This window comes from Neofelis nebulosa, chromosome 8 (assembly GCF_028018385.1).
Source record: "Neofelis nebulosa isolate mNeoNeb1 chromosome 8, mNeoNeb1.pri, whole genome shotgun sequence".
Lineage (NCBI taxonomy): Eukaryota > Metazoa > Chordata > Mammalia > Carnivora > Felidae > Neofelis > Neofelis nebulosa.
Window position 1 is genome coordinate 120,223,081 of NC_080789.1, and position 14,778 is coordinate 120,237,858.

At 48.1% G+C, this 14,778-nt stretch overlaps 1 protein-coding gene across 9 annotated transcripts in view; it reads right to left on the reverse strand.

Moving 5' to 3' along the window:
- The window catches only part of KIAA1217 (KIAA1217 ortholog), a 308,757-nt gene that overhangs the window by 9,606 nt on the left and 284,373 nt on the right, over positions 1–14,778 (reverse strand). For 8 of the 9 annotated variants that reach the window (XM_058681686.1, XM_058681682.1, XM_058681683.1 and 5 more), the window contains 6 exons: positions 12,883–13,013; positions 12,166–12,313; positions 9,967–10,414; positions 7,237–7,420; positions 3,191–3,354; positions 2,309–2,473 (listed from right to left, as the gene is read on the reverse strand). In XM_058681686.1, the coding sequence (XP_058537669.1) occupies positions 2,309–2,473; positions 3,191–3,354; positions 7,237–7,420; positions 9,967–10,414; positions 12,166–12,313; positions 12,883–13,013 (1,240 nt within the window). The remainder of the gene's footprint in view (positions 1–2,308; positions 2,474–3,190; positions 3,355–7,236; positions 7,421–9,966; positions 10,415–12,165; positions 12,314–12,882; positions 13,014–14,778) is intronic. The other variant, XM_058681687.1, reaches the window with a different exon arrangement.

The following is a 14,778-nucleotide window of genomic DNA, read 5'->3' on the forward strand; positions in this document are numbered from 1 at the left end:
TCAACTACATGTCACCTAGTTAAAAAAAATTTTTGTTACCCAGGCCTCACACAGAGAATAATTAATTCAGAATTAATTCACAGGCCTTTTTTTTTTTTTTTTTAAACTCCCCCAAATAATTCAAATTTGCAGTCAGGATTAAAGATCAGCTATTTCGATGAAAAATCCCAAATAACTGCCTCAATATTTTCTTACTGCCGAATATGGCCCTTTGGAAATAACTCCGTGGGCAGAAAGAATATCCAGGCCCGTGCCAAGTTGACTGTTTCAGCACGGGTCCTAAAATACGACTTGAGCCGATGCCTGGGACCTTCCCCGGCCTGCTCTTCTGTTTCTCTGCTTGTTCCTTCTTCTTGAAGCCAGTGTGCTGGCTCCCCCCTTGGGGTCTCTCAGACACCCCAGTCCTAGCAGGCCCTGGAGATGCCCATTGAGGCCACCTGCCATCTCTGCTGGGCTGTCAGACCCTGGACTTTGGAGCCTCTGTTTTTTTCCGACGCCTGGTAACACACAGCAGGAAACTGTTCCACAGTCACACTCAGGAGGCCGCATCTGCTCCTTGTCCTGCCTCGGGGGCATCTAAGTGCAGAGCCCAAGTGCGCGGCTGACCTCCTGATGCAGCGGGTAGGGTCCCTACTCCAGAAGGAGGGATCTTGGCTTTGGTTAAGTCAGGCTTAGAGCACTTGATTCACCAGTATTACCTAACCACCAATAACACAACAAGAAACCACATACTCCAGGCTTTGAAAACTTTCAAAGAAACCATCAGAGATATTTAGATGTCAGTGGTGGGAAATATTCCCAAGTCATGAGCTCTAAAGCGTAGCTGGAACAAGTAAATGACTTTTCTTTGGGGGCTAGTGCAGGATTATCCATGAGCCTAAAAGTTTCTACTTCTTGGATTATGAGTGACTGTTCACCTTGCACAGATGTAAAATTACCTAGTTCTTCGTCATCCATTTGAACCAAACTGGGCCGCGATCAATTTAAACCATGCTTTGGGGCAGAGGCTACAACGAACGGTCCCAGAATCTGCCTACACATCTCAGGACGAGCACCAATCTCCCGACGACAAGCAGCCCGGCCATGCCAGTGTCATTAGCCAGAGGGTCCTCCCTGGATCACTGAGTGACAGACGCCTCCACCCTCTCAACTGTTTCATGCATCGCTAACCGTATACATCTATGGTTCCTATGTATGACATTCTTTAAACGTCCTAAAAATCTGTCACCGATCTGATTGGTGGAGGGGATGTCCTAGGCCAGTCTGAGAGAAGCTCAGAAGGGCTCAGCCCTGTGACAAATCAACCAGCAGCCCTGTAAATCCAAACAGCCCAATTTTGGTAGTTATTACCACGGAAAGCAGAGTGGAACAGCCATGGTAGAAATGACATGGCTTAAAAGTTCTCCTTACTCCACACGAAGAATGCACACCCATGGTGCATGCACTGGTGAAGAGGCAATGTATTTTGGAGCCCTAAGTGTGTGATCTGACCGTGTGATCTGACCATCCAGAGAGGGGAAAAAATGCTACAGTGAGTATGGGTCAAAATGAAATATTCTATGAACAGACTTTGGTCTGGGAATTGTGCATGCCTCTGATTAGAAAAGTTCTTAGAACATACACCCAGGGTAGGTTCACATCCATGATTTGAATGTGGGGTAAACTTGGAGTACAGTTTCTGTACCCCATCCTTAATCCTAAGAATGGACTGTGTCAATTAATTAAAAAATAAAAATCGAAAACTAATAAATAATCATTTCGCAAACAGGGCAAAGAAAATGGGAAATGAAATCGTTCCGTTTTTCTGCATATTTGGAAAGATGATGCTGACATCGAATGGGAACTTGGTATGAAGGACAGAAGACCTAAGGGCAGCCATTCTAAGTATTAAAACCAAAGTTTTTATGAGACCCACGTGAAGGAGGCCTTAATCAGTCCTTATGAAGACAAGACAATGGCTGATATTTCGGATCCCTGTCTGAATTGCTTTTGAAATGAATGGACTATTAAAAGCAAGGAAAGTAAATCCTCTTGGCCGGAGCTAGGAAAACTCGCAATTCATTTCCCGTATAAACTTCCTGAATTGTTTTGTGAAACAGTCATTCCTTACACACGTCATGAAGTACCCTGAGGGTAGTTCAGGGCCATCTTGGAAAACCGGAGGCCAAGGCCAGAAGATGCTGCTTACGAGGCCTAGGTCCAAAGGCTCCTTGCCAGCCCTCTCTAGCTAATGGATCTGTGAGAGACGTGGCCAGAGCGGCCTGGGTAGGAAGGCAAGGAGCCACAACCAGTTACCTCATCCACATACCTGGAGTTCCGCCATTATTTTGTCTCCTTCTTCTTCTTCCTCCTCGTCCTTTGAGGACGAGGTAGCGACTGGCGGTGGGGATGGGGTCCAGGTGGAAGCCAGCTCCTCGGTCGGACACTTAGAGGCTCTAGCCTGGGGGCTTGGCCCAGCATCTTCACTGCTTGCCTGTGGAAGATTCAAATCACGGATATTAGCTCAACGCCTCTAGGGGCTGGCAAAAAGAGGCACAGATTACAGCAACACACGTTCCCTTACTGCCTGGCATGTCGGCTTCCTACCTCTTCAAATCGAGTCGAAAGACTATTAATATCCCTTGCTTTTAGTTTGGGTTTTTTTTTGTACAAGCTGCCATTTTGGTGAATGGGTTGAAGATTTTAAACAAAGTTATAACTACTCAACATTTGGTGCCTTTAAGAAAGGCCTGCCCGTACTACATCTCCTTGGAAGTTGTATTTTACATTTAACACAAGAGACCAAACTTGCCAAGTTAAGTGCAAGCTAAAACCCACTGAACACCTTTCTGTACAGACTCTTACAACCGTGTGAGCTAGTCTCACTTAGCTTTTGTGAGGTGGACTTTCCTTTGCGTCCCCTTCTACTCCGTTTTCAATCTTATGAGGCCCTTGCTGGAGAAGTAGCTTGTGATTTGCATTTTACATTGTTGCAGCTACAAGTCAAGTAAGGATAGAGCTGGTGGTGCTGAGTCTAGTCCAATAACACTGGCTGACATTTTCCCATCTGTGGGGCTTCCTGTGATGTAGCTTAATCAATTCTCTCCTCTGCCTTACTGCTTTCTGTGTTCTACATGAGAATAGAGAGAACCTTGTCTAAGGGTATCATTTGAACTCAGAGACCAGTTCACCAGAGCTGAACCCATCAGACCTTAGCGGTGATGTTCTCCTTCCTGCTGGTGTAGACCACATCGCCGGACCTCGTGGTGGTGAGCCCTGATCCTGGCAGGTAGCTCCGCCGAGGGGGTGGGGGAGGAGGAGGTGGGGACTTACCCCCCAGCTTGTCCAAGTCTTGTTCTGAATTTGGAGAGTCTTCTGGAAAACAGTGTGTCATTGCAAAATAACCTCTTTGCAAGAGAACTTCCAGAACAGTGTATTTCTATAAACTTGATGCAATCTGATGTAAACATCTCTCTGTTCTCTCCATAGTGCCAGGATTAAAGGCATAGACCCTATAGCCTGACTGACTTGAAATCCCGAAAAGACCCTGCACAAGTTAATTAACTTCTCTCTGCCTCAGTTGTGTCGTCTATTAAATGGGTATCATAATAATCCTCTCCACTGGGATGCTATGGAGATTAAATACCTTAATATACACGAAGCATTTAGAACAGTGCTTAGTGACTTACTGTAAATGCAATGCAAGTATGAGCTATCATTATTAAAAAAATATGTGCATATATATATGTATATATATATATGTATATACATATGTAGCATATATACATATGTAGATAAGCTTCATGCCCAGTGTGGAGCCCAACATAGGGCTTGAACTCAGGGCCCTGAGATCAAGACCTGAGCTGAGATTAAGAGTCAGATGCTCAGGGCGCCTCAGTGGCTCAGATGGTGAAGCGTCCGACTGCGGCTCATGTCATGATCACACAGTTGGTGAGTTCGAGCCCCGCCTCAGGCTCTCCACTGTCAGTGCAAAGCCCACTTCAGATCCTCTGCCTTCCTCTCTCTCTGCCCCTCCCCTGCTCACTCTCTCATTCTCTCTCAAAAATAAACATTAAAAAAAAAAAAAAAGAGTCAGATGTTCAACCGACTGAGCCATCCAGGTGCCCCAAGAGCTATCATCATTAAGTAAAACTTCTGGGTATTCCTTGGAGAGATGAAATATTAGAGCTTAGAGACAAATCCAGAGCCCCTCGCATGGCTGCTAAAGGAAGGACGTGGGAGACAGTGTTATTAGCAGGAGGAGTTTGTGCAGGGGATGTTAGAATAGAATCTGGCCGATGAAGGGCCAGGAGGGAAATGCAAGGCAGATGAACAGAAAACAAAGTCAGGGACAAAATGGACTTTTGGTCCTGGTTATGTGGTTGGAAAGGGTTCTCTGCTAATGAAAGGAGGCAGTAAACACAGAAATGCAGAAGGAGAAGTTGGCATTGACACCAAAGGTTAGGAAATACAGATATCTACTTAGCTTTCTCCAGAAAAATGTCCAGAAAAGGCACTTAACCAAATTCAAACCTCCTCATTTCTGTCCTTTATCATCATTCCTCACCTCTGCCTTTTACCAGCCTGAACCCAAGTGCGCACTAAAGCAGCAGAAGCAGAAACTCAGGGTTGGACCTTCCAACCGGGCTTTGCCCCAGCTCTCTCTAGGAACACGGCCTGCCCTCTCAGGAATATGTTTGTCCTTTCTGAGCAACCTAGTCAGAGCTGTTTGAGGGACACGCTTGAGAAGTTTCTACTTAAAGCTGTAGTAAGGGTGTGGGTGCTCATTAGGGTGAAAGGCCAGTGGTTATGTGTAGCCGACAGTTCTGGTCTCCTGCAGGAGAGTGTGGGTGACGAGGCCCCAGCAGCAGTGGGCCACCCGGCTGGTTCCTGAGCCAGCGGCCTGGCCGGGGGACAGCCTCATCAGCTTTGTGGGTCCCCCCAGGGACTGGCACAGGCTGACGGGCCCTGGAAGTGGGCCCAGGTCTCCTCTCCTGGGTCACGAACCATGACTGCCTCTTTGCCCAGCTTTGGTCAGGGCTCCTCCGAGCTCTCCTCTCCGCGAAGCCTTGCCCTTGCTCTGTGTGCTCAGCCCAGTTTTAGCAAAGAATTCCGTGAAGTCCGTTTAGCAAGAATCCCCCATTCTTGACATCTGAGCTGGTTCTTCACTCCCTCTGCACATCCAGGCCCTTGGCCTGCCTTTTAGCGAGACTCTCCCTACCCTTGATGTATTGTATTCAGAGCTGGGTTCAGTTTCTCTCCCCTGCTGCCGTGGTCTTGAATAAAGTCTGGCTTGCTCTTTTTAACAAATATCTCTGTGAATAATTTTTCTTTAACACTGACTGAGGCTACTGTCTCTAAAATTTTCCACTGATTTTTTTAGGAGCTACTATCCGTTCCCGTTTTCTAAGTAGTCAGACAATTTATACAAGAGGAAATACAAATAGCTTTTAAAAACCCTGAACGTAGAATTTCACCTCATTAGTAAACAAAAATCAGTAAAAGCAGTGACATCCATGCCAAATAAGTAAAAATGATAGAAACCAACGTTTGCAGGTAACAGATTGTATCCTTATGCATTTCTGGTGGCTGGTACATTAGCAGACTCTCTCTGAAATCAGGCCATGTGTTAAGACAAAACAAAACAAAACAAAACAAAACAAAACAGAACAAAACAAACTCAGCTAGTGGAGCATGTGACTCTTGATCTCAGGGTTGTGAGTTCAAGTCCCATGCTGGGTATAGAGTTTACTTATAACATAACATAACATAACATAACATAACATAACATAACATAACACAACATAACATAACACGCTTAATTGAGCAAAAATACTTTGGGGAGTAATTTTTAAAAAACACTTTATGCAAGTTATTTCTTTGGTTTTAAATGTTTGTTTATTTTTGAGAAAGAGGGAGACAGAGTGCAAGCGGGGGAGGAGCAGAGAGAGAGGGAGACACAGAATCGGAAGCAGGCTCCAGGCTCCGAGCTGTCAGCACAGAGCCTGACGCGGGGCTCGAACTCATGAACCGAGAGATCGTGACCTGAGCTGAAGTCAGACGCTTCACTGATTGAGCCACCCAGGCGCCCCACTTTATACAAATTTTTTTTTAATCTGAAGGAATAAAAAGCCCAGATGTGGTAAGATAACAAGTGCAATCACGAGAAGGAACAATTATGATTTATAACTATTTTTTATAACTTATTTGTGATTATAAAACATCAAAGGACTACCTGACAAAAGCAATAATAAGGAGAGCCAAATTAGGCCAGATGGAAATGGAATGGTGTAGATTCTTACCCATGAGAAATTCCTCACGGGGACTTTGGGAGAGAAGCCATCTTTGTGAGAACAGGGCTGCCCCTCCCGGGCCCCTTCCTCCTAAGGTACTTGCTGCCTGACCCTTCTGGTCCCTAAACAGGCCTCACCCAGCTGGGCAGGTGGGGAAAAGGGGTGAAAAACTTGGCTCACACAGGCTGATGGGGGCAGTTTCAGTGAGGGGAATTTTAGAGCAGCTTTGGCGAAGGAGAACAGCGAGACAGGGTTACAGTGGTTACAAATTGTATCTACGCTCATGTTCCTGGACATGCATGCAAGTCAAGATGGCGATTCCTTTCCAAATTAATTTCAGCTACTGGAGGAGGCACCATTGAATGTGGCTCTGAGACACTGGGCTGCAGGTAGAATGGTGTCTCTGTTCGCAACTTTAAGATCAGAGTAAGGCATGAGGCTTGTTGGTTGGAGATTTAGGAGGCTGAGTTTTCTAACCGTTATTTTATGTTCTTAGGGACACATTGAGGCTTCACTTCCATAGTTTAGTTAGTTCAATATACAATCTAATAATTTTGACTTAAAAAATGCAATTTCGCCTCATGATCTAATGTCCCCTCGGGACCTCATAAAGGCTGGCATTTTCTTCCTGCAGCATATGAAAAGCTCTTACTCTAAATGCGGCCCTCTTATTCTCCCAGCTGGTGCTGTGAAGTGTCATAAATTCACAGGAAATGTGGAAGCCGGGAATCTAAATTTTACCTTACCGGGCATTGTTCTAGTATCCTCAAGTAGAACATCGTTTCCAGGCTATGGTTATAGTTAAGAGGCAGTAGTGAGAATGTAGTGATACCTGAGGATTTGCTCCAATTTATAAGAGTCTTACGAAGTGAGAGATTGGTGCTGCTGGCCAGCACGTGCTTACGTGGGCAGCACTGCCCTGACCCGAGGGTAGCCAGCCCGCATAGCCCTGTGAGCACCTCACCTGAAAGTTCTAGCTTGTCTACCGGAGCATCGCCCTTTGGTTGTGGGCCCAAGGCTGGTGGCATCTCCAGGTTTGGAATTGACCTCATGATGTTGGCCTGAGCTTCTTCCAGTAGCTTCTCAAACTCTTTCCCGTTATAGTGGTCCAGATTTTGCCTTTTCTCTTCCCATTTCCTCTCTGCTTTCTGCAGGAAAAGAACAAGTGAAGAAGGTTTAAAAACCAGAGGGAAAGCTAATCAGAGATTTCGTGTCGGGGTGGCGGAGAGCGTAACACAGGTTAAATGTGGATAAAATAATGCTCCGGTTTCCGCACCGAGGGACATTTTTGCACAGACAAACGTGCCCCTGTGCTCTCTGCTGTGTAAGCCCAAGTGGTCTTCACTCACACAGAAGCAAGCTCAGAAACCCAAATGCATTCTTTCCATTATTACTGAGCACTTACTGCTACTTTCAACCAATACTAATAAAAGGACGCAGGGATATGCTTTCAAAAGTATGTATCCCATCACCAAGTTTTTGTTCTCGAAACGGAGCTTTCACTGTGGAGGAGATGTGCAGACAAACAGAAGCTAAGCCCAAAAACACTCACCAGGAACAAGGAATCCTACATCCCAGTCCCATGGCTAAGAACTGCTATATGGCCTCTGGGTCAAACTTTCTTACGTGTAAAATGGGGTTTATCTGGGTACCCTCGAAGTTCCATCAAGTTCTCCCAATAGGGAGAATTACATGAAATGCATTTTTAAATACCTGCACATTTTTTTTAAAGGAACATTGTCCTGTGATTTCGAGGTGGCACAGTAATCCTTCCAGGAGGGCAGAGAACCCCAACACGTAAGAACTGGAAAAGACCGAGGGGATCACTTCACCAACACACTTCACACGTGAGAACGCCGAGGCCCAGTGAGGCAAAGGATGTGTCCAAGATCCACGCTGCGTAAACAAGCCTCCACCGCCACCGTCCTTTCCACCCCCCTCCCTTCATTGTTTCTTCCTAGCATTTATGACCATCTGGCATACGCTGGTTCTCGGCCTCTCCCTACAAGCAGGCATGTTTCTTGAAGGCATGGACTCTGTCCCTTCTGTTCCCTGCCTGCCTCAGGGCCTCTGGGGGCTGGTGCACAGCAGGGCTCGGGGATACGGTCCGTGGAGGAAGCTCACCTTACGCAGCAGCAGTGGAGCGGGCGGCGAGGCCCAGGCCTCCTTACCGCAGATCAGGGCATTTTCAGAGACGACTCGTGAGTCGAAACTGAGAATACACACGTGGCCACGAAGGCCACGCCCAGTGGGTTCTCAAGAGACGTTTGTTAAATAGATGGGTCGTCCCACTGACACGGTTTCCATACAGAGATGTAGGAAGTGGCAGATTCCACTCACTCTCAGGAGGAAATGTGTTGTTCAGTTTTCGCCCCTGCCCTGCTGGGCACGATGGGACAGAATCACCGTCAGGCAATCACATCTCACCCCTCCCGTGAGCTGCGTTTCATAAACGGCTGGCTTGGAGGAGAGGCACAGCCGCTGACTTTGGAGCAGAGGCAGAAGCTACCTAGGGTCCAGAGGCCCGGTTGCCCTGACCGTGGCCTTGGCAATTTGAAGAGGTTATTTTTTTCTTGAAACCTGAGTTATCCACTGCTGACACGCAAGAGAGGCGGGCACGGTGAGGAGCAGGGTCTGGGGTAACGACGCTGGGGAGACAAAATGTGATACTCAGGTGTGGATACCGGCTCTTGATAGAATCTTTAAAACCATGGCGTGTTTTCTATGTCGTGTGACTCTAAGACCCAGTTTTCTCTTTCCATTTTGACCGCCTCCACCTTGCATCCTGAGACTACTCTAATGACTTCCCACCCAGCAACCTTAATTCGAGACCCCACCCCCTTAATTGATTCTGTACATTGTTTCAGAGCAATTTTCTGAAGATGCTGATTTTTTATCACTGCTCTGAGGGGCCGCATTTTTTCGGACACCCACCCCATGACCTTGAGACGTCCTGGACTGGTTTGCCAGCTCCCACACATCCGGTTCCAGTCTGTTTTGCCAGCCTCATCTCCTCTATCTTGTTCCCCTAAAACAAGTTTACTCGTGGTTCCCTTTGCTCCAGCAACCCCTCTGTGCTAGCCCTCACCAACCCTGCTCCACTTACCCAGATTCTACTGACTTTTCCAGGCCAGTAGCAAACCCTCCACCGGCCCGCATTCACCAGTGATGTGCTTGAGCAGGGAGAGCTGACTCACATCTCCCCAGCCGCATGCCCACTGATGTCCCGCTGAAACTCGAAATCAGCGACGGTGGGAGAATACGCCTCAGAAACTGGCAGATTCTATGAATCAGGGCTTCCCCCTGCCCCCACCAGAGAACTGGTTGGTAAACACTTCCCAGCGCACCATGGTTTCACCTTCCCACAGGATGGGGTGTCTCACCCTTCTCTGAAATCCGACTGTTCTCTTAATCTGGCCATCGAAACCCATTTGTAGTTCAAAAAATCTCTCTTTGAGACAAATATATATACATACATAGACATATAGATATATCGATATATCTATGTAGATATATCGATATATCTATATAGATATATCGATATATCTATATCTATATATCTATATATATTTGATATAAATGTATCTTTGACACATATATGCATTCTCTTTACAACCAGACTATAAACTCCTTGAGGGAAGGACCAGATGTTATTCCTCTATAGGGTTAACGAGAAATGGACGTAGGACCCTACCTCAATGGACACTGCCCTGTTCTTGGCGCTCGCGCTGTGGATTTCCTCAATGAGCAAGCTCTGCATGGCAGAGCCGTTCATGGGCATCTGTGGGGACTGAGGAGCCTGTGCCGACTGCAGAGCTGAGGTCACTTCCTGTGTAGTGGCCGAAGGGCTGGTGGGGTGGGGACCCGAGCCCCCCGGCAAGTGCTGGGCGGGGTTGAGCAGGGCGGCAGAGAGCTGGGAGGGCTGGATGACCACAGGGGAGCTCTGCGCATGGTGAACGGTCAAGGGCACCACTTCTGACTTCACGTCGCCGGGGACTCCTGCGCCGTGGAGGGGCTGGCCTGAGGTGTGGGGTGCCTCCTCCTGGCTCTTCAGGACTTCCGCGGCCGTGGCCTTTTCCATAGCGACGTACTGTGCGGCCTGGGCTGCATCTGTACCTTTCAAGAGCCCATCGGTGACATGTCTGGGAGAAACCATGCACAGAAGCATTAACTCTTAAGGTAGGTAACTTGCATTTTATTTGTATGGCACACTTGAATGCCGTGGCATCTCAAAGCCAGGCAAGAGGTTGCAAAATTAAGACATCTGACAACCCGGAGTAGCAGCTTGGGGATGAAGGTTTCCATAGCAACTTCCTAATGCCCTCCAATTGCCTCCTGACCGTCTCTGGGACCTGACTGCTCAGTCCTTCCCTCACGAGATGGTCTGTCTCTGCCTTTCCACCAGCACCATTGTGCCCAGCCAGACACGGTTCCATCACTATTGGTGTGGGGGCAGCCAGGAGTGAACAGATGATTCTAACATTAACCCCCTCCACCCAGTCCCCGCTGGACAGCCCTCAGAGATGCTCTGTTCTAACCCCAAAAGCTTCCTGAGCCCTCCATATTCTCCTCCTTTGAAAATCCACATGGAACTCTTGTTCCTCTCCAAAACCTAACTGCTAATTATCTACTGTTGACCAGAAGGATTACCTATATCATAAGTACCTGATTAACATACATTTTGTATGCTATGCCTGGATTCTTACAATAAAGTAAGCTAGGGAAAGGAAAACGTGATTAGGAAGATCACAAAGAAAATACATTTACAGCATTGTCTTGTACTTATCAAAAAAAAAAAAAATCCTTACATAAGTGAATCCGTGCAGTTCAAACCCGAGTTGTCCAAGAGTCAACTGTATTTTAATTCCTGGTGCTTGCTCTTCCTGTCGCTTGGATCAGGCTTCCTTCCCCACCTGGACTCGACCTCGCCTTTCTGGGAGGTCAACAGTGACTCCAAATCTAACAGCCCGGTTGGTCCTCATCCTCCTCTGCATTTTGGGGTCACATGAAGCTATCTGTGCATTTCCACCCACGGTGCAGTGGAAAGAACACGGCTCTGGGGTCAGACAGGCCTGTGTTTGAATATCATCAGTTCTGGCAGGTTCTAGCTCTAGGATGCTGGGAACTGTACCTTTCTGAGCCTCAGATATTTTTCTGTAGAATGTAGTGATGATGATAAGGAGGAGGGAGGATGAGACTGCCTTCTGGCGCCTTCCTCGGGAGCTGTTGTTACGATCGATGTAGGGTATGTCAGCTGATATGATACACGGTACTTGACCTATAATCTTTAATCAGTCCCTTACTTTCTTCTTATTAAAATGTCTATTTTTGATTTGAAAAGAGACACTGCATTCGATGACTCTCCTCTGCTACTCACTTGTTTCTTTTGCTGTTTACCTACCCTGTTCCTCCAATCCCCAAGGGACCCCCGAGGATCTGTTCCCCCCCTTTCCCTCTCCTGCCACCGTGCCCTCTCTTCCACTGTCAGTAGTCATCTTCATGAAGGCAACTTCCAGTTCTCAAGCTCTCCTCCCTCCTGCCCTCCCTCTCTCCAGTTTGGCAGGGCCACGCCTTTAACGCTGTCTCTTGAACTTCATTCAGTGTGTATTTCTTCTTCTAACTGAAGTCATCTGTGCTCCAGAAGTGAAGGAGGCTAATAAAATATTTTGACGCATTCTTTAATCTTAAAGTGTTATTAAAAAGGACCACCTTCAAATGATTTTTTGAAAAAAATGTTTACTTAATGTTTCCTAACTTGTGCCAAACGCAGCAGGCTTGTGCTGAATGATCGGGACCTCAAGTCATACTGCAATGGAACGTCTAAGGTGGGAAGGAGTTGCTGCCGTCCTCCCTCACGAGTTTCCCCGCCCCCGGGGGGGGGGAGGCCGGTTACCTCCGCAACATGGTCAGGGTGTCGGTCATGCTCCGTACTCTCTGCAGGAGGCTGTCCAGCCTGTGGGGCTCCTCCTTCAGAAACCGCACGGCCTCGACTTCTATGCGCAAGATGGCTCGCATCTTGTTTTGTAAGGTGGGGAATTCTCCTGCAGGCCAAGAGCAGAGGGTGAGTTGGAGAAAAAGCGGAACAAGCCCCCATCCCACACACGCACGCCGGGTAGGGTCGGGAGCTTGGGGTTCCTCGGCTGCAGCGCTCCGCACACACCTCCAGGAGGCAGACGCCTGTCCGACAGAGCCGGGTTCCAAGTGACCTCGGGCAAGGGCAGAGGTCCTCTGCGCCTCACTTCCTGTCTGCTTATGTGGGATAAAGGCAACTGTCCCTGAGGGCCATTTTCAATGAATCTGGCACAGGTGCCCTGGCACACTGGAAGAGCCAGTGGAGAGAAACTGTCATTGGTATCATTTCGCCCTAAATCTTATGGCGCCCACTAAAATAGAAGCTCCAAGAAGACAGGGACATCTGCCCATTTTGTTCAGTGAGGCATCGCCAGTGCCTAGAACAGCGCCCACAGGGTATTTGATGAACACTTGCAGGCACACATGCACGAACGAACGGATCTGTCACTGTCGGACAGAGTTTTAACCTCCCCCCCTCCACCCCGCTCTCCTCCCGGAGACATGCTTCGGACTTCTCCCCTTCAAGGAGGAGGCTCACCTTTCAGGGTGGCTACTGCTTCTCCCACTTGTCGCAGGAGGAAAGCCCCATCTTCCACATCTTTTAGAGTGACCACTCGGGTAGCCGACGTAGAGTCCTTCTTCAAGTCTTCAACGAAGTCTTCCAGCTCACTGGGGGTGGGGGCAAGCAGACCAGTAGGTGGCAGTGAACACCGAGACCCCCGAAAAAGGGCAGCTGTAGTAGCAAAGGGCCCATCCGAGCCTCCTGTTGCTCACCGCGGCCCAGCCTCCCCTGGCCTTCCGCTAAGATGACGGCAGTATCTCAAGAGAGTAGCTTGGTGTGGCTTAAATATTCCTCTGAGGTGTAAGGCGGGTGCAAGGAGTTTTCCCAGGGCCTGTTCTTGGGGATGCCCAGGTTGGCCAGAGGGGAGGTGGTGGCTGGACCCATTCTTTATTTTCAGTGGTGCTGATGCCGACTAAGGGAGGGGAGTGTGCATTTTGTCAGGTGATGGGGTGGGGGCGGGGAGCGCACGCCGTAGCGGGGCAAAAGGAGGGGTCCTGATTGGCTTATATTAGCCTTCTAAACCTGAAACTTGATATATTGGGCTGGATAATTCTTTCCTATAGGGACTTGACCTGTGCATTGTAGGGTGTTTCGCAGCACCCTGCCCTCTACCCACTAGATCTAGTAGCACCCTCTCCCCAGCGTGTGACAAACAAAGATGTCTCCAGACACTGGGAAATGTCCCTGAGGGAAGTGGGGATGGGGTGGGGGAGGGGAGCAAACTTGCCCCTGATCGAGAACCTCTGGTTTATACTGATGGCCTCATCAATAAGGACTGACTTTCCTCTCTAAGCTCCAAAGACGAAGAATGATCACAGATCTGATTTCTGGTGTGTATGTGTGTGTAAGAGAGAGGGAGAGAAAGGCACACGCAGGTGTACGCACGTGCGCACACACACACACACACACACACACACACACAGGTACTGCTAGTTCTGAGGTCTTCTGCTTCAAAATGCAAAGCAACCAACGAAACAAACCAACAACATCCTGTCTCCTGGGCACATTAATCACCCATCGTAAACACGGTTGTATCATTTCAGTTTGCCCGTAAATCTGACGACAGAAAACTTCTCTTAAGGTAGTGGAGGACAAGAACGTTGAGAGATTAAGAACCACTAGGTGGCGGTAGGCAAACAGCATTCACCTACAGGGGCAGTGCTAGGGGCTGGCGGGGAACAGGGAAAGAAGACACCACGTATCTATAAAAAGATGGCCTGCCAAGACCCTTCCCGCTAAGTGGGGGCGCAGATGGAGGTTATGGATGGCACAGCTACTGCAGGACGGATTCAGGCGGGATGCCATGTGTGTTTAACAAGGACCAATGGGGCAAACAACAAGTCCATCTGCTGTAGAGAAGCGAGATGGAGTTTTTGGTGACGTCTTTCATTCTATTATGGAAAATGGACCCAAATTGCCTGTGATCCCTTCAGATGAAATACTGCAACTCAGGACCCAAAGGGAAAGCCCCAACTGCTCACTGTCCACATTTGCAAACTATGGGAAGGTACCTGGTGTTATGGGAACCCACCCACAGGAAACTTCCTGCAGCTAACCACACCCCTGAGGAGACGATGTATGCCATCCCTCCTAAGAGCTCTAAATATGGCACCTATGTGTGCAAAAGTTATTTACCACTTCATCACCAAACTGAAATATCTTGGAGTGTGGACTGGACACACTGTCCAGTCCTTCCAAGTTCCGAGGGAAGAGCTAAGACCCAAATGTTATCACGGTTCCATTTACAACCCACAAGTCTGCCAGGTGTCAATGAATACTCCTAAGAGCGATCATCTGACCTGAAGTCAGTCTGCCTAAAGTTCTATTTTAATCTCTTTTACATGATGTGCCTTTGGGATTTCATAACTCTGA